The sequence below is a fragment of the Barbus barbus genome, assembly GCF_936440315.1.
Source record: "Barbus barbus genome assembly, chromosome: 35".
NCBI classification, from domain to species: domain Eukaryota; kingdom Metazoa; phylum Chordata; class Actinopteri; order Cypriniformes; family Cyprinidae; genus Barbus; species Barbus barbus.
In genome coordinates, this window is record NC_136763.1 from 20,159,754 (window position 1) to 20,180,109 (window position 20,356).

Here is a 20,356-nt window from a genome sequence, read left to right on the forward strand (position 1 = left end):
CCTGGACATCTTGTTTAGACACATGGCATCATGGATTCTATCAAATACCAACAGAGAAAAAATCAATAAGTGACTGACTCTGTTAGAAATCTTATAATGGGCCATGTTTGGATCTTCAAACCAGACAATAATCCAAACACAAACCTAAAAAACAACACACAAATGGGTCACTGAGCACAAAACCAAGCTTCTGCTGGCCATTCCAGTCCTCTAACCTGAACCCTGTAGAAAATGAGTGAGGTGAACTGAAGAGAAGAAGCACCGTCATGGAGCTGTGAATCTAAAGGATCTGGAGTGATTCTGGATGAAGGAATGGTCTCTGATCTCTTGTCAGGTGTTCTCTAACCTCATCAGGCATTATAGGAGAAAATTTAGAGCTGTTAAACTGGCAAATGGAGGTTTCAAAAAGTATTGAATAGAAGGGTGTCGTTAATTGTGGCCAATGTGTATTAGAGAAAAACACTTATTTCATAATGATATTTCCCCCCATTTTAAATTCTTATTATCCAATGAAAGGTTAGATTTTTGAGAATTTTTCAAATAAAAAGGATTAACAATGCAGATTAATTTTCACAGCCTTCTTTGATCATATTTACCAAGGGTGCCGATATTTTTGGCCATGACTGTATATGAAAATAATCGTTTTCAAACGGGTTTCCCAAACACATCCCCATCTGTGATTGATCAGAAAAAGAGGTAGTCAAACCCCAATAAATAAAATATTCTTTATATATAGCAAAATGATTACATATGCACTACCCAAACAATAATTGTGATTAATCTCACAATTTCAAACCATTAGAAGAATTTAGAATGAAATAGTAATTTTTATTTAATTTTAATTTTATTACACAATTTTCTCTGATCCCAGTTTAGTATTAAAAAATGTTGTTTTTTTTAAATGGCACACTCCTCCAATTTCATAGCATGTTTCTGACTGTGTATAAACAGGTTCAGATTAATGGAATATATTGAGGCAAAGATCTCTGAAAATGAAGACAATATCAGAACAGGATCTTAAGGATCAGTTAGCCACAGCCCTTTATGTGAGGTGGACACGCATCTGGCTCAGAGTAAGGGTTGTTTGTGCTGATCTAGACCAGAACTTCCTGTTTAAATCCACCTCACAATAAAACTGGGATCCACTTCAGCTCTTGATAGCACCCAGTGGAGGCAATCTCTAACATGGGCACAGCAGAGTAAACCACTGTAAAACACTGATTCACACACGAGTGTCGAGTTTAAGGGAGTTTAGATTTGTCATCATTCGAGTTTATTCACAAATCAGTTCAAATATCAACCCTGTTTCTTTCGATATGATCATTATGTCTACATAGTGCTAATGTGTCAAGAGGTATAAAGGTATTTCAGTACAAAGACGCTTGTAAAGGGATTCTCCGTACGGTCGTCTAATGAGCCCAATGTGGCTTTTAGATTATATTTTTTTTCCTATTTGTTCAAAACAAGATTATAAACAGATAGTTTAGTGACTGCACTTTGGAGTCTTGCTACATTAAAAAGAAATCAACATTATCCTGAGGTTGTTAACGATCACAATCTTATCGCTAACCTGTTAAGGCAAGACACTACAAGCAAAACCATAGTTTTTTTTTTTACATTTTGCTTCATTTTTTTAGACTAGTTTAAATAAAACTTCCAAAATACATATTTGAGTGTTTATTTATTACACTTGATCTTTTTGTGTCTGTAGATTTCAATTACAAAAGATATTTTTAAAGGCTGTTTTAAAATCAATGTTCTGATTTCTGTTCTGGAAATGTAAACAAATTAGTGCATCATTTAATTATATAATGCTTCATTTACATATTTTAACATGACATTAAAAAATTGTTATACAAAATTATTATTATTACTAATGTACTGTGATTAATCAGCTGGAGAAGTATGGTGATCTATTAGTTATATAAATATGTTTTACTCCATTCATCTGTGGTGTCTTGCCTTAATATTTCCTGCAACTGTCCCGTTTCATTCGACTAAGTTATTTCTCTGTGGCCAAAAAAAGCAAAAGCATTAAGTTATTCATTATTAAAAAGGTTCAAGATAATAAATATTCTAGAGTCGAGTGAAAAAGTTCACATAATGAGTAAATCAGCTTTCCTCTGCAGTTGGCATAGACAGTCACTCAAGGGAAGACTCATGTTTCTCCATGAGACCACAAAAACATTCATCTACACCTTCGACCTCAGTCCTTATGCAAAAGTTTGTGTCTGGGACACAATATAGCTTCAAAATACAGGCCTATTTGGTCAGATAAACCCATGTCTTTTTAGTTTTTAGTGTATGGTTGTTCTACTCAACCCCAAAATATTCCCAAGTGCAACTTAGAAACACAAGTGAAGCAGCACTCTTAGTACTGGGCCTTGTTAAGTTTCCAACTGCAGGATGGATACGCTGGTTGTTTCTTGGTCCAGTTCTCTTTCGCTGCTGTCTAAAACGGGAGCGACTCCGCGAGGGGACATCTGCGCATGCCTGGGGTCCGTCAAAGCCCTTGATCGGTCTTTATCTGTGTGCTCTTCTTCAGCCTCTAGCTCTCCGTCCTCTTCCTCCAGAGTCAGCTCAAACTGGAACTTTTCCCCGGCCGAGTCTGCGACGCCCAGCGTGGCCCGAGAGTCCTGCTCTTCAGGGGTGGGAGACGGGCTGCGAGGCATCATGTTCTGGTACCATTCGCGATTGTCCTCCAATGTATCTAGAATGTCCTGAGCATCGGGATGGACCAGATCAGCCCATGTCTCCCATAGTGGATGGACAATGTAATCGATGAATCCCACCTTACGAAACAAGGATAAAAAACACGGTCGTCATTAGTACAGTATAGTAAAGGACAGGCAAGATTTTTTTAACAATTAAAAACTCACAATTTATCTCATGAGTTCATGATTTTAGTATTTTATAAATTAAGTGAATGTCAATACCATAACATATTTTATTAATATCTTAAATGCATATATTATCTCTGACAGTCCTGATTTGTTTGTTTTTTGTGTGTGTAAAATTTCACTTTTTTTCTCCCAGTTTACAGCTAGATATTTTTGATCTATAAACACCTATTTATACAGTTTGAGAAAAATATGAAGTGATATTGTGAATATTTTTTTAAATAACTGGATTTTATACTGTCATTTTGCAAATTATTAAAATAGATTCATAATTCATAATTTTCTTCCAAATAAAAACTACTGATAATAATAAAATAAAATATGGACTATTCATTATTTCATGAATCAAATTTAGTGAATGTTGAGTCATTATATTAAACATATTTTATTAACATCTTAAATGCACATATTAACTTGTTTTAACAGTTGTAAAAAAAAATAATTTTGTAATTTCATTTTTTTTTCTCTCTCAGTTTTATACAGCTATATTTTTTATGTAATAAAAAATAACCATTCATTACAGTAAAAACCCATTCATACAGTGATATTAAATGTGATATTACAAAGACTTTTTAGTAATTTCTCAAATTAATAAAAGAGTTATCAGAAAACACTTTTTTATTTACATCTATATTTACTTATTTGTGACCCTGAACCACAAAACCAGTCATAAGTGTAAATTTGTCGAAACTTAATAATACATAAGCTTTCCATTGATGTATGGTTTGTTATGATAGGACAATATTTGGCCGAGATAGAACTGGAAATCTGGAATCTGAGGGTGCAAAAAAAATCAAAATACTGAGAAAATTGCCTTTAAAGTTGTCCAAATTAAGTTCTTAGCAATGCATATTACTAATCAAAAATGAGGTTTTAATATATTTACGGTAGGAAATTTACATAATATCTTCATGGAACACAATCTTTACTTAATATCCTAATAATTTTTGGCATAAAAGAAAAATGGATAGTTTTGACCCATACAATGTATTTTTGGCTATTGCTACAAATATACCCCAGTGACTTAAGACTGGTTTTGTGGTCCAGGGTCACATTTATAAAAACAGATTTTAATAATATCGTAAGTACACACATTACCTTTGATAGCCTTAAAAACGAATTGTAATTTTTTCATTTTTTGTTCTCTCAATTTTTTGCAGACCCCCCTAGCGCCCCTTTGTGACCTTCCCAAACCCCAGCTTGCAAACCCCTAAAATAGACATAATCATACCTGAGATTTTTCCACAGAAGCCGTGTGTTTGTCGCACATGGGGCTGATTTCTATACCTTTGTCACGCTCATGGTCCCCCTGTCTGAAGAGCTCCACCATGATGCGATTTGTCCACTGTCTGTAGAGCTCCAGGGGTTTGGTGGGGTTGCTGAGGTCTGCGCAGTGAACCATATTCTGAAGCACCTTTCCAAGAAAAGAAAGAATTTTTACAATTTAGCTGTTCAAATAGGGCTGAAAAAAGCCAAGATAGTTGACTAGCCATCCAAAAGTGGACCTAAATAGAGTTTTCTAGTAAGGAATTGTAATGCATGTGCTAGAGTGAGACTGCAGTACCTGTATTCGGTCAGAGTAGTTGTCCAGCAGCAAGACTCCCAGACTGGTCACTTTTTTAGTTTCCACCATTGTCTTCAGGTCAGCCAGGAAATTCATGTGTTTGGACATATCAGTGGCTAATACCTGGAGAGGCGACATTAGAAGCATTGAAAACTGTTTTTGAAATGTGACATTTTAAAAAGGTTTGTTTTACTTCAAATGTTTTTATCTGGGTTAAAGCTTTCTGACTTTTTTCCACATGTCATTCAGACACCGCAGTATTCTGATTCACAAATGAGCCACAGACCATTCATTACCTCAATGAATCATTTAGAAACAGTCAGTCGCTCATACATCATTACTACCAGACATCTGGTTATGCTAGTAAAATAAACCATTCACTTTTATGTTCTCCATAAAGGGAAAGTTTACCCAAGAATTTAAATTCTGGAATTTACTCACCCTCAAGTTGTTCCAAACCTGTATGAGTTTCCTACCTGTTTATTATCTTAAATCCATTACAGTGTACAAAACAATCGTTCTGGTAACAAGATGAACACTTCATCGCACGCAGGCCTACTATTAATACTTAAGTCCTACGGTTTTGTTTTACAGTAAATACAATCTATAACTGAGGCGCGAGATGATGGCAGTTGTGTGATATGAGAGATGTGAAAGAACCAACAGTCGCAAAAACCCAAATGAGCATGTCTTTCCTGGTCAGCCACAACATTCCAAGCTGTTGGCGAATAACACACCCCGGAATGTTGTGACTGACCAATCAGAATCAAGTATTTCAGAGAGATGCGTCATCAACGTGTAAAAGCCTCACCATATCTATGGTCATCTGTCGTAGGGACTGTCGTTGTTTCTTGCTGATATTGCAGAAGATATCACAGTTCTCCTCCTGGAGAAGCTTGAAGCCCACAGCCAAGTGATGGTTCTCCAACACTGAGGCGTCATTGTACATGAGAGCGAGCTCAGAGTCTGAAAGAGTGAAGAAAAAAACAACCTGCTAAGGTCCCGCTGGGTTTTTAGTAGTGATGCACTGAAATTTCAGCAACAGGGAGTTTTTAACAATTCTGGAGGGCCAAAATTATTGACCGAATCAGTGACGTTAAATTAGCGTTTCTCTGATGGTGCGTTTTGACTTTGCCTGTGTCTGGTTTATTTAAACACTGTGGTTAAACAACAGGTAAACATGTCAGCTGTGTGGACGCTATAGTGCTGGATTAACAATATCGATTTTGTGTTTTTAAGCGATACTGATATGGACTCTTAAATCTCTAGATCAATATTTTATTTGGCACTGTTTTCCGCTGATTCGTCAACTTTACTAAACATTATCTGTAGCACGCCTACCATCCAAAAATTGCTGTCAAATGATTAATCGCATCCAAAATAAAAGTTTTTGTTTACATAATATATGTATGTGTACTGTGTATATTTATGATGCATATATATATATATATATATATATATATATATAAATACACACAAACATACACTATATATTTTTGAAAATATTTACATGTATATACATTTATATATTTATATTATATCTAAATATATTTATTATATAAACGTTTTTCTTAAACAAATACATGCATGTGTTTGTATTTATAAATACATAATAAATATACACAGTATACACACATATATTATGTAAACAAAAACGTTTATTTTGGATGCGATTAATCGTTTGACAGCACTAATTTGAACAAAAAATGTAGAAACAATTTTGTTATCAAAAAAACTGACATAAACAATTATGTGCAATTGATATATTGTTTAGTGTTGCCTAATAAATAAATGTGATAGTTTGATGGTTTAAATCAACAACTTTAAATCAACATTTATTTTCAGTTTTCGGCCCAGTGCATCCTGAATTTTTGGTTTTGGCCCAGAATTTTCATTTTGGTGTATCACTAGTTTAAAAAAAAAACTGTGTTTGTGTTTGGGACAGAGCCTAAGTGAATGGATTAGGCAGTTACTTGAATGGTTTGTCATTAAAGAGTCATACTTGTGTTAATGAGGAACTGGTTAGACAATCCTGGATGGTCAACATCATGAATAGCACTCGCAAACAGAGCAGCCATGATCTCAAGGTCTGTGAACACATCCTGAAAGTCATAACAAAACAAAAAACAAACACACAAATATATGCTGGTTTGTTTGGAGGTCACTTCCCATGAGCACTATGTATGTGTGTGATCATCCATGCAGACCTCTAGGGCAGGTGTGGAGAGAAGAACGTGTGTGGACTGCACAACATCTGCTGCGTGGATATTGTTATGGTAGGCCACGTCCGCATGATAGTGATCCTCCAAAGTCATGAGGAAAGTTAAGAAGGTGTCTGATGGGATCTTAAAGGTCTTGAGCAAATCTCGCTCCTGTGAATTAAAGAATATAGAAACATGCAGTAATCAAATATCAGGTAAACCTGCAGTTAAAGTCAGCGTAAAAAATAAGTAAGCTATTTTCAGTTAATGCTACATAACGATAAAATTATGATCTTTTTCTTCTGGCAGTTCTACTATGTATCTGCTGTGTTTTATTCAAGAGTATTTATAAATAGTAGGAAATACAATAGCAAAGCAGTGGAACATTTATGTCAAGAGATATTTCAAGACAAAAATCTTACCTGAAAAATGGTGTACATTATGACTGTCAGTGGCCGATTCCCAGAATACTCTGCTATCTTAAAAATATCTATACCCCATCGATTGATGTCCTCAAGCTCCTAGAGTGAAAAATACAGTCATTCTACTCCAATGAAGGGCACTAACAACAACAATAATAATATAGCATTATGAATCTCTGAATTTGATGTCATTTAAAGAAAGATATCATAAATACTTAATCGAAATGAACAAACCAGGAACCATGATCTAATATAACAATGACTAATATAATAATAATATACTTGACTAATATAAAAATGCACTTAAATTAAAATGAACACACCTCGTGAAAGTTGTGTAAATGAATAAAAAAAAACCTCAATGGGCATTTTTATAATAATTATGCATGTTTCTAGTTATTACAAGCTCTAAATGATTTTATCAGGTAGAAATTGGGAGTAAAAAAAAATACATACATACTTATATTAATATATGTTAATATTGCTGTGGACAATTAGAGTCAAAAAGGGGGAGGCCCACTGGTGTATTTTTTATGGAAGCCTGTTTCCACTACAGAATTTTTTAAAAATCAGACTTTGTTTCTTGCAGTTCGAAGAAAAAAAGTCAGAACTGTCAGATATACGCACAAAATTCTGACTTTTTCCCTTTTTGTGATTCGGTAAAAGGCGATCGCAATTCTTAGTTTATTTCTTGCAATTCTGATCTAGAAAGAGTGAAGTGAAGGGACACCTCAGCCAGGAGGCTCTCATGTTGTGTGTTGACACTAAATCGAGGGATGCATGTTGGAGGGAGACTCGGACTGGGGCTCAGTTTTCTCAATCCACTTATCTGAGACATCGGACGGCGTTTTTTCTCCTCTTTACATGCTGCTGACAAAATCTCCACGTCATGCTGTTTTTCTGCAACACAAACGGAGTACGTGAAAAGCCCTGAGTTAAATTCAAATTGAAAGGAAAGATGCAATTTGGGAAAATAGAAGAAAAATACCATATACATTTCTCTGAATTAATGCTGAACACACCATGTTATCATAAATCCAGTTCCTAAATTTGTAAATTACATATAAATGACAAAGTCACTCACGTAAAATTGTGCTTGCTATGAACTCCGACACTTGGTTTCCTGACCGGCTGGTCTCTGACAGCTGAGTAAGTTCCCTGTTGAGCATTCTTTTAAACTAAAAATAATACAACACATAAAATTAATAAAACATTAGAAACATTATATTCTCAATTATATTCATATTCTCATTATATTCTATATTCTCTTGAGTTCAGGAAATAAAACCTCCATAGGGAAATGTATTTTTAACAACTGATAAAACTTTAAAGACAGACTTGCTTCGAGGTTGTTAATCGATTGTATGTGCTTTTGTTGGACTCATCAGTTTGCATTAATTCAGCTTATTTTTAAAAGAATTATGTGGAATAGGAATTTGAATTTGAAATTCCACCAATCAGAGAGCAGTGAGCAAAGAGACGCCAAATAAGATATTTAGCTCCGCCCTCTCCCATGAAGCACCGCGAATGACGTTATCAAGTCGGTCTCTCTACGCTCTCAAAATACTTTGTATAGACATGCATATTATGCAATGAACATAAACTATATAGTTTCTATAGATAAATGTATAGTTTAAATTTCCTCTGTCATTTTTAATTTGCTTAATGTCATTTGCAATGCTTCACGGGATTGTAGTTCCTTCCCTCACTAAAGCTGTTAAGTACACAGTCTCATACCATTGTCTTTTTGTCTGGTTTTCATATAATTTCTTGCTTCAAATGAAAGTTTGTAAGATCGTTATTTTCCTCGGAGCTGGCTAATTTGGTTCATGGCTTCATGGCAAAAACTCCCTATGGGAAAAATACTTTTCGAAACCAGAGAAAGTGGGCGGACACTAATGCACTCAAATACACTCCATTTATTGAACTTGTGGGACTGATTTCAGTGCAATGAAAACAACAGCAATTGATACAATGAATAGAACTGTGAACAGCAGATGAAGAAAATGAGTGTGTATCACACTGAATCAGAGCCCTGTAGCACAATATTCACTTTCATCACACTGTTACCCGGTTACCATGGTAACTGAGTCCACACCAAAAGCTGTGCGGGGAAACATTCATTCAGACACTACAGTGCATTCCAGGGGTATGTAATCATGCATCAGCAAAATGACTATCAACCCTGATTAACACATAATATAAAATGAATATGGAGCACTGCAATGAAACACCACACTTTTGACTAGTAGTAAACATACTGTACTACAGTAGGCCTCATGCACTGCAATAACTGAAACTACTCTGTCAACATTGCTTATGTCCAAGTTTCTCTTCATTGTACTGAAATATGCTGGCATTGTTTGCATTGTTGCTATTTTTATGCATGGCTTTGGGTGTGGAACATGCACAACATCAAACAGGAATTTAATTCAAAGACTGAGTTATAAGTTACTGACATGTTATTATTAACATAAATATCTTAAAATCTAAATGTACTACCTTTCTGTACCCAAAAACGTATTAATAGGCAATTTAATCAATTATATTTATTACTAGAAGTATCATAGAAGTAGTTCATATGACTCATTCAGTTGTCTTTTGAAGTCAAATGATATGTGTGCAGTGTTATTTTTTAGTATTATTTATTCATTATTCATTATTTAGTATTATTGATACTAAAATGGTATTTATGAATATTTTATATAATATGAATATTTTATTAATATTCTAATTTTAGTTTAGGTTTCATGAATTTAGTAATTTTCATTTCTATTAAGTTTTAAATATTTCTGTTTATGTTTGTAATTCAACCTACACTATATTGCCAAAAGTATTGGGTCACCCCCTTCTAATGAACAGGTTTGACTACTCATCACTGTTTGGTGATAAGTTTTCGGCTCAAGGTCTGCATTTAAAGTCACACCAGAGGTGTTCAGCTGAGATTAGGACTTTGCTTTATGCAGACCAGTCAAGTTCTTCCACACTGACTGAATCAATCATTTCTGTTTGAACCTTGCCTTATACACAGAGGCACTGTCATGTTAGACTAGAAAAGGGTCCTGTCCAAACTCCTGCAATAAAATTAGCACACAATTCCCTAGAATATCATTATATGCTTAAACATTAAGATTTGTACTCATAGAAATGACTAAAGTAGTCAAACCTGTTCATTAGAAGGGGGTGACCCAATACTTTTGGCAATATAGTGTATCTTGTTTCAGTTTGCTGCCAATGAAACATTTCTAATTATGACTTAAGATTTTCAATTTATATTTTATTTTATTTCAGCTCTATTTCAATGAACTACAATGATTTTTAATAGTTATAGTTAACAAATAGCTTTTAAATGAGCCAATGAAAAGTTAAACTATGAACTACAGACTTTATGACATAAAATCTGCTCCACAGATGGCATATTTGACTTGTGAGCAAGAGAAGTGTACTAATATAGTGTAAAGGCTGCACTGTATGGACAGTTTATGTTGCTTTTTTGTCATTATAAATACATTTTCAGTGCATGGATAAGAACAGCTCATACATCATCTCATTTTCTTGTGAGAGCAAATGATTCAAAATGTCATTTTTGACTGAAATATTGCTTTAAATACCTTATTGGAGGCCATTTCGCTGACAGAGTGCCGTGTTTGCAGGGTCTCCAGCTGGTCCAAACACCAATCCAGCTCTTCAAGGGTCTCGACAGCGAGTTTCTGATATGCCTCATCTGAAACCAACAACCTCAGACGTCAGAACATCGATAATACGTTACTGGTAAGTATTCAGATGTTCAAACATTTACATCTATAAACATTTGCCTGAGGTCTACAGAAAGGAAAAGTGCTTATCTTTGGCTAGACCAGTTCATGTTCTTACACTCACCGGACAGGCTTGTTTTACAGGCAGACTGGGGGGTAGTGCCTGACAGTCTCCTATTATGAAGGAAAAAGATTAAAGAGACTTCATGTGACAACTGTTATAAATCTTTCTCTTTTTAATCCTTCCATTCACCGACTGTCTGAAGGTGTTTCGGCTACAGACTCACTTGTTGCTTATATCTTGCACGTGGGTTAAAGCTGCAACGTTACCCCTCACTGTTCGCAGACTGGCAAGAACCTACAGTACACACACAGACACAGACACGCACGCACGCACACACACACACACACACACACACACACACACACAAACAAACATATTACACATTCAAGTATCTGCACAACACAATGGCCACAGAACTACAGAACACTTTCTTACACAGATCTTATTTTAAATCAATGTGCACAGTGTAGCATTTTGACCAATCAGACACACATTTATTAATTATATGAATTATATGAGTATTTGTTTCTGATTCCCTGCTTGCAACAAAGTCAACTTAACGATTTTGATCTTGTTACATGCTCTGAGTAGTACTGTACCTTAAAAAAAGGGTATTTCTCTTACCCTGGAAATTAAGGTTTCTTTGAATTCATAAATAATCACATTCACTAGACGACCTGGTCAATTGATTGTATAATTCTAAACGTGTTCAATAACTACTTCAGCCTCGGCTTTGATGCCCACGTCACCCTGGAGTTCCATAAGTCCAGAGGTCTGTGCCGCTCTGTCCTACTGGAGACCGCAGTTTACACTACATATATGAGGCATTTTAATACCTGCCAGTGAAGATTTAACTGCCCCGAAAACATTCTTTGGTCTTTTAATAGTTTTGATATTCTTAAAATATTAAAACAAAATGTGTACGTATTTTAGATCTAAATATAAAAATAGATACATCGACATCTAAATAAAAAAGTGTTAATATTTTAGTCTTGATACCTTCTGATTTTAGGAAAAAAAATTTTTTTAAAAAGCATCTTAGTATTATTTAAAAATACATCTTAATGTTTAAATGAATGTCTTAATATTTTAAGATATAACAACAAGCTAATTCTATTAACTTATCCCAAATATTATAATTAATTATAAAGAGTTATGATTAATTAATAATATTCCCCCTTGAGCTAAGATTACTATAACAGTACCTTGCACTATTATGTGAACTCTTTGAAAGTGCAAATATAAAAGCTTTTACATACTGTATATATTAGGTCTATCAATTTAGTGCATTAATTTGGTGCAATGAATTATTGAAGAAATAAAATGTTTAAAATATTAATGCATTTAATTTTGCTGCCTGGACCTGTACGTCATCTTACACTGGATGGGTTTTTGTTTTTAATTTATATTGTATGATATAATTTAGCAATACCATGCAAGCAAGAGTGCTGAACCATTTAGAAAAAAAAGGTTCTTCTAAGACATTTTGAAGCACGAGTGCAACAGTGACACTCACTCGCTTTGTTTCTGAATCAATCAGCAGTTTGAACAAATTGTTTGAATAACAGATGAACAGTTTCATATAGAAATTTTCAATATATATATATATATAGTTTTTTACAACCCATGAATTCCCGTTTAAAACCTATTAACCTCAGCATTATCTAAGCAATTCTAATAGCAGTGTAGATTACTTTCTCATTTAACACAATGATGACTTTATCATTTGAGGGGTAATATCTCAGATTACCAAATGAACAACTAACTGACCTGAGCAAATGGCGTTACAATCATGTCCTCCCCATGACTGCAAAAGAGAAGTCAAGAATCATGATTAAATTACTAATTTAGCAAGATAGCAATATTGAATTTATTTTCTTAAAGCAATTTCATTGTCTTATTGTAAATGATTGACTGGTACATATGTAATATTTCTCTCTGATGCTAAACCAACTTTCCCCTTTGGTTGCCAAATCCCTCTTATATTTTAACCCATTTTCCTCCAATCACAGACTAAATCCTTTCCTTCAATTAATCATTGATGAATTTAAATTTGACGCTTTAGTTTTCAAAAATGTATAAATAAATGTACTGCTCTTAAGAGCTACATGTTGAAAGATGGAAATAATAATTAAGAGGGAAATAGAAAAATCCATTGAGCCAGTCCAGTGACAAAGTACTATGACATATTTTGCTTTAGTGCATGTTGAAAGCTCACAGCTCGCTGGCCATCGAGGAGTTTCTGGACATCGACTTGGGTGAGAGGTCGAAATCAGAGTCCGAGCGGTAAAGGAAAGACTCTCGCCTCTGGCTGTTGGCCTGGAGGACCAGACCTGAGCTCGGACTGGGGTCCAATGGACTGCGCCCGATTGACAACCCATTTTCCACATCGAAACTGCAACAGAAAGACAGGTGACAGGTGAAGTTAATTATGTGAGGGAACATTTTGACAGCCAAAAAGAAGAAAACGCCAGACACTTGATTAAAGGAATACTGAAAAGGGCAACATACATTTCAGGCACTGCCATTCTTGCAACTGCAAGGACAAGTGTTATTTTAAATGTTAAACGTGATTATCCAAGAGAAAAGGACAGAATTATGTTTATTTTTAATATATTCTGAATGAATATACTGGGATTCAGTACCGCCGCTCCCGCAGAGTACGCAGTTTGCGTAGGGCACCATCCCAGTTGCTCAGAAAAAAAAACAAAAAACGTGACGCGCCATTCCCGCATCCGCACCAGCTCCCGCTCGCGGCTGAATGCAAATGATCATAATTGATGGACAACTATGCCCTTGATCAGATATCCGGCGCCAAGAAAAAAAAAAGAAGATGAAAACGAAGCCCGTTCATTTTCATTCATAATCCTGTGAAACTTTTTTGGGTGTTGAGGTTAATAACGTGTTTTAATGTCAGTAATAATTTCACCACCACCAACACATCTAATATTCTCTCCAAGTTTCCATGTCCCCTTACAAAAATTAGCCATGGTTTTAACATGAATAAAACCCCCAAAAATTATGGTTCCCTTTTGAGGGAACTTCGAACTGCGTCCTCTAGGGGTCGCTATGGGGAACGCCTCGGCGTAACTGGTGTCTTGAAGCATATATCTAATCACGACAATTACATTGGCCGGCGACAATGTAATTGCATGACATCACTACCGGCGCAGCCACAGTATAAAGGGGCGCCAGGAAAATACGTCATTCTCTTCTTTGTCTTCACTGACCAGTTTGTCTATGTTAGCAGAAGCTAAGCAGGACAAGGAGTGCATGCTCTCTCGCCGGAGGCTTTGTTCTGATACCCGCAGTTTCACACGGCTCGCGGGTTGTGTGTGTGTGTGGTGAAGAGCAAGCGTGTTCAGCTCATGAGGTAGTTGAATGCGCTCCTTGCATTCATTACTTATTTCCTGTGAGGGATAAGCACGTTCTGATACCCGCAGTTTTCACGCAGCTCGCGTGTTGTGTGTGTGGTGAAGAGCAAGCGCGTTCGGCTCTCTAGGGAGTTGAATGCACTCGTTGCATTCATTTCTTATTTCTCGTGAGGAATAGGCATGAATTGAATGTGCTTGACTCACGAGGAGACTGCTTGTGCTCATCGTGATGTATTTGCGAGACTACTGAGAGGGGAGGTGAGTGCTTAAATTTTTACCCGAATTGTAATACCCGTGTCTACATGAGCGTGTTCGCCTCTCGCGGGAATAGCGACGCATTCGCGGCGGCGGCTCTGTTCTCGCTTGATTTTGGAGGTAATCTAGCCCGTGAGCGGAGCATGTTTAGCTCCCGTGGGACATGGGAGCTACATGCTGCGCGTTGCGGGTGCAGTGAGAATTATCTGCCCATTGCCCATGATTCGTGGTTCATAGGCAGAACAGGGAAAGGACCTGACGGGAATCTTCCCTATCAGTAATTTCCCTATCAGTAAGGAATTACGATGTGGGTCTGTCTGCAGTTATTGGACTGATGATTTATAACATGTTCTAACCCATTATACTGCACTCCGGGAGCCCTTCTTTCTGCAGAGTTTACATGACTCTCCGTGCTCAAGTGTTGGCTTGCTGAAGCCACCACCCTTTCTGTCTGACCGAGGTTATGCAGGACCCTCCTGCACTTGTGTTGCAGTCTCTCATGTTGGGCCTGCACGGGAGCGGTGGTGGGTGAGTACAATCTGTCGACTTATTGTGGTGATGGTCTCACCTGTCGGTACTAGATCCAGCCTGGATGATAGCCTTCATCTTCGGCCTCATGCTTGCTGGATCATGCTGCCAAGTCGCTAGGCTTCTGCGGGAGCCTTCTTGGCTTTCTGATGTCTTCGTGTCCTTTCTTTGGGTGGGTTAGGCCCCGGTTTCACCTTGGGTCCCACTCTACATATTTCTCCCAATGTTTCTGGGCTTGAACAGTGGGTTATTACCAAGGGTCTGTTGAGACAGTTCCCTCAGCGAGCTCGTGCAGAGCAAGCGGTAGCCCCTCGGTGACAGGCCAGGACCTAGCTACTATCCAAGGCACTTGGCCGTATCTCCTTAAAGTAATCTTTTCTTATGATGCCTTCGAGCTCTACCCTGGGTCCAAGAGTCCCAGCCCTTAACAGGTAAGTTTTTTAGGGTATGCAGCTCGGGTCTTTGGCCGTAGAGGATAATGTCACTGACAGCCGTCTAACCGTCCCAGGGGCAATTCCCTTAGCCCGGTAGAGTTGGTACTTAGTGCTCACCTTTTTGTGCTTGACTTGCACTCCCCTCAGCATGGTGGCGTGGGTATTCTGTTCGGAGTTCCCTCGAAAGGGAACATCTCAGGTTATGTATGTAACCATGGTTCCCTGAGTAGTGAACGAGACACTGCGTCCTTTAGGCTCGGTGCCATGCTTCGGACGCAAGCTTCAGACGAAGAAGTGAATGATGTATTTTCTCGGCGCCCCTTTATACTGTGGCCGCGCCGGTAGTGACGTCATAGGCTGTCCCCGGCCAATGTTATTGTCGTGATTAGATATATGCTTCAAGACACCGGTCATGCCGAGGCGTTCCCCATAGCGACCCCTAGAGGACGCAGTGTCTCCTTCCCTACTCAGGGAACCATGGTTACATACGTAACCGGAGACGTTTCTGTAGCCATGTTAACCGCAAATTAACCATGGTTTTGTTACTTCAAATAATAATATACAAATATTAAAATAATATTTTTGTGGTTATAAAAACAAAACCAAGCCAACAACAGCCTTTAAAATGACTTCAAATGTATTATATAAAACAACCCTGATGAAAATAAACAATTGAACCATCACAGAAAATTCTAATACCATCACAAATGAATCACAAATACCATTACAAACATTACAAACCATAAATTTTAAACCATTAAAACCATTTTTAATGGTTTTCTGTTGTGTATTTTGGGACATATTCCATTAGGATTTATTGGTTTTAACAAGCCACCAATAAAAGGTGACCAATTACCAGTAGAGACCAACAAGGTCCATTACAGTTAAACCAATATAAGTCCCATTATAACCAGTAAGATCATTACAAATTTTGTGATGGTGTCTATTGTTCTTTTTTTTTTTTTTTTTTTTAACATTACATGTTATTACAAATGCCTGCAAAGGGAGCCAAAGACCTGGTAATTGCTGCTGTTACACTTACAGGACGATCAAATCCTTGTTTAATAGGCTATTGACCAAACATTTAATTCAAATATCCACTTAATCTTTTATATTTGGCCACTTTTTTGCTATAGATAACACAGCCTCTATAATTTCTTCAACAAAAAACGTGGACATCACATCCCTTACAAAAATTAACCATGGTTTTATCGTAGTAAAACTGCTTAATTTTCTTTTGCGTGAGTTCTGAATGCTTGAGACCATAAAATCAATCAGACAACTGTATTAATAAAATAATAGCCATAGGTAACTGTCTAGAGCTACAATTGTAATTTGTAAATAATACAATTTAATTACAATATATTTATTTAGACCCATATAGTAAGTGTTTTTTTTGTTTTTTGTTTTTACTTCCATAATATTTGAGGGAGGGTGCACAACAATGCAATCCTGCTTAGGGCACCCATTTGGCCAGCAGCGACCCTGCTAGGATTGCACAATAATGGCTAAATAGTAATAACGATTATTTTACTCAAATATAATATTTTTGAGAATCTTTTAAATATTGTTTTTAATTATTAATCAAGATTATAGTTATTTTAATTTCTTTTTAATGTGTCATCAGAATTACTGAATTTTCCCAACTCGCATGGTTTCCTCAAAGATTGAGTTGAAGCAAAAAGTGTAGACGACTATGTGAAAGAAAACAGGCTGGCTGTATTACACTTATTTGAACAGAATATCTCAACGGAAAGCGCTAAAGTTCAACTTCTGTGTTTTCAGCTCATTATTGTTTTTACCATAATGTAGATGTGTGCGGTTGCCAGGTTGGGACGATAAAGTAAACCAGAAAATTGGGGGATTTAAATTAATAAATCTGGCAACCACAAAAGCTTGCGACCAATGCAAGATAATGTAAATGCAAAATTAAAATGAAACTTTTTCAACATAACCAGTGGGCAAATATTGCATACGAAAATGCATAATAAATCAATTGAAGCAGAAATCGTCATCATGATAATGAAATGACTTATCGTGCAGCCATATTTTCATTCATGATTGCCAGTAAATGAAGACCTCTGGCCCACAAGCTGTTAACACAAAAAGAAGAGAAACAGGCCTTCATTTGTAGGACTGTCTGTAGGTCTGAATTCAAGAACTCTCTGCTCTGATTCGGACTGACTTGAAGAGAAAGTGAGCCAGGACTGCTTTTGGTTTATTTATATCTGTGGTGAAGGTTAAGCGGCTGAGGGTCTATTTTTAGTTTCTCAGGTAAAATGTTGCTTCTCTCCATTCGGAAATCATAACGTGACTGGGATGTGAAAAAGCAGAATGATTTATTATATTTTGATAGAGTAAATGGGGCTAATTATGAATCCATAATAACTTGAAAGCATGTGCATCTGTATTGATGAATGGGGTGTATCTCACACACCATTCGTGCGTTTTTGTCTCTTTCTTTTTTAGTTTTGTTCAAGCCTTTACAGAATTTCACATTTTTCTTCAAAAGATTCAAATGACAGTTTGAATATTATTCTAGGAAAAACATCCATTTTATCTCTTCAAGTTAACCTTCCTCCTGATGTTTTGGATGGACTCTAAGCAGCTGGGCTTCACAAAGGCATTTATGAGAAGCGGTGAACTGGCACTGAGACACAGATGTTATCATTAAAGAACACTGTCCACTGAAACACTGAAACAACAGGGAGATTCTTTGACAATAAAAGCCAAACACGATCCCATTCTTTGTTTTATGTTTTTTGTCCTGGTGGGTCCCGTAGCCTGACCTTGGCATTTTAAAGATGGGAACCCAGATGAAAAAATGTGCCACAGGAAAAAACAAGACGCAAGAGTCATAAAGTGCTGGCTTGGGTGGTGCCTGTAAAGATGACCCTTCTGAAAGAAACATTTATTCTCTATAAAGCTGGCCAGTATTTCTTTAATCTATATATATATATATATATATTCTTAACCCATACAAACTATGTTGGTACATGTTGGTATATTTGTAATATATCTTATATAGAGAGAGAGAAAGAGAGAGAGAATCAGAATTGACACAAACTCTGAATCAGATGCAAACTCTGTATGAATCTATTAACTGAATGTGGCAGTTTGAACTGATTCTGGATTTTTATTGATTTATTAATTTTTGTATTCATTAACTTGGACACCATTGATAGTGAAGTTTAAACCATGTGAGATTATTAAAATAATCTCACATCAAATTATTTTGATATTCAAGTCATTGCTTTATTTTATCACCGGTAAAATCATTGTTTGCATGCTATGCTGCAGCCATAATTCAACTATTTTATGATTTTACATTAGATTCATTAGAATATTGATCCATTACTCAGTAGAACTGTGCCAATCTTGGTAAACTCTGAGCACAAGATAAATTCAAGATGTCTTGAACACAATATAGTATTTATTATTGTGTATAAACAGCTAATAATATATTGAAATGATTGTTTATATTAGCTAATAATCAAAGGAAATATTTCAGACATGTAATCAATGCTCTATTTTCCAGACTAAACTACACAGGTATCAAAAATGTCTTGTCAACATGCGTATGTTATCAGCCAGTCTCAGAAACACTATCAGAAACAGCCAGTCTCGTGACAAGCAGCTAAAATATTTATGTGGTTTTATAATAACATATAAAATACTGAGAACAATGTCAGAATATATTTCAATTACAGCCTATACAGTCTTTCTTTCTCAGAATTCAGCAATGTGTACCAAAATCCATATATTTCCACAGAGAGGGAAGAGCAAAGTACAAAATACTGAGAGTTCCGAAGAGCAGTCTGACAAAATGCTGGAGTTTGTATAATGTGCAAATGTCAACAGTGAACTTACCACAGTACGTGCTTTTCAGCAGATCTTGGTCGCGTTCGCAAGCAGACTGCCATTCTAACTCTCAAGACTTTTAGTAAAAAGCCTGGACACAAATCCAATGACCACCTTACCATATAAATATTTCCTGAAGAATAAAAAGATGTATTTCTTACTTTTAATTTACCAGTTTGATTTGATATTTCTTTTAAAGACCTTGAATTATTAAAATCCAGAGACTAAAATCGAAATGCAGTAGCTTAATATAGTGTTTTTATCATAAACACATTCAGTCCTTTCTCTTTCTCTCGTATTCTGACTGCACACACACGCACACACACACACACACACACACACACGCACACGAGTGCTCTTTGCCAGCAGACAAGTCACAGCATGCTAAGGCTGACAGATTTGTAGAATACCACAGAAACGCACGTCAGATAACTTCAGGATCAGACACGCTTTACAGAAAATAAGAAACTGCACTTTGTAAAAAGAAAATAAATCTTTTTTTTAGGAGTATTACACTTTTTTTCACTGTAACATTATTTTCACTACTATTGAATACACATTTTCCTTCAAATTCCCTAAATATAATAAAACTATATTTAAAAATATTACAAACAAATTATAACATAAACTGCCATAGTTCTAATTTAGAATCTTTATATTTGCAAAATGCTGCACTTTTAAATTTTTGGTATTATTTATTTTGGTTTTAAAGTCTTGGCCTAATGGTTAGAGAGACAGACTTGTAACCCGAAGGTTGCGGGTTCGAGTCTCAGGTCCAGCAGGGATTGTAGGTGGGGGGAGTGAATGTCCAGCGCTCTCTCCACCCTCAATACCACGACTGAGGTGCCCTTGAGCAAGGCACCGAACCCCCAATTGCTCCCTGGGCGCCGCAGCATTGGCTGCCCACTCCGGTCATGTTCTTTCTATTTTTTTTTTTTTTTTTTAAGAACAGGCAGATTCACACGTAATACATAATGAGTATCATTCAGGGTAAAGGG

At 36.3% G+C, this 20,356-nt stretch overlaps 1 protein-coding gene across 3 annotated transcripts in view; it reads right to left on the reverse strand.

Annotated features, from left to right (window-relative positions):
- Nucleotides 1-712: 712 nt before the first annotated feature.
- The window catches only part of LOC306855322 (3',5'-cyclic-AMP phosphodiesterase 4C-like), a 62,154-nt gene continuing 42,510 nt past the window's right edge, over nt 713-20,356 (reverse strand). For 2 of the 3 annotated variants that reach the window (XM_079393926.1, XM_079393927.1), the window contains exons 2-15: nt 13,125-13,301; nt 12,677-12,713; nt 11,130-11,200; nt 10,967-11,016; nt 10,699-10,811; nt 8,172-8,265; nt 7,818-7,987; nt 7,088-7,186; nt 6,672-6,836; nt 6,467-6,566; nt 5,276-5,430; nt 4,465-4,587; nt 4,132-4,314; nt 713-2,792 (exon numbers count right to left, since the gene is read on the reverse strand). In XM_079393926.1, coding sequence (XP_079250052.1) covers nt 2,388-2,792; nt 4,132-4,314; nt 4,465-4,587; nt 5,276-5,430; nt 6,467-6,566; nt 6,672-6,836; nt 7,088-7,186; nt 7,818-7,987; nt 8,172-8,265; nt 10,699-10,811; nt 10,967-11,016; nt 11,130-11,200; nt 12,677-12,713; nt 13,125-13,301 — 1,942 coding nt within the window. In that variant the 3' untranslated portion in view covers nt 713-2,387. Of the gene's footprint in view, nt 2,793-4,131; nt 4,315-4,464; nt 4,588-5,275; nt 5,431-6,466; nt 6,567-6,671; nt 6,837-7,087; nt 7,187-7,817; nt 7,988-8,171; nt 8,266-10,698; nt 10,812-10,966; nt 11,017-11,129; nt 11,201-12,676; nt 12,714-13,124; nt 13,302-19,367; nt 19,560-20,356 lie in introns of those variants that run through there. The other variant, XM_079393928.1, reaches the window with a different exon arrangement.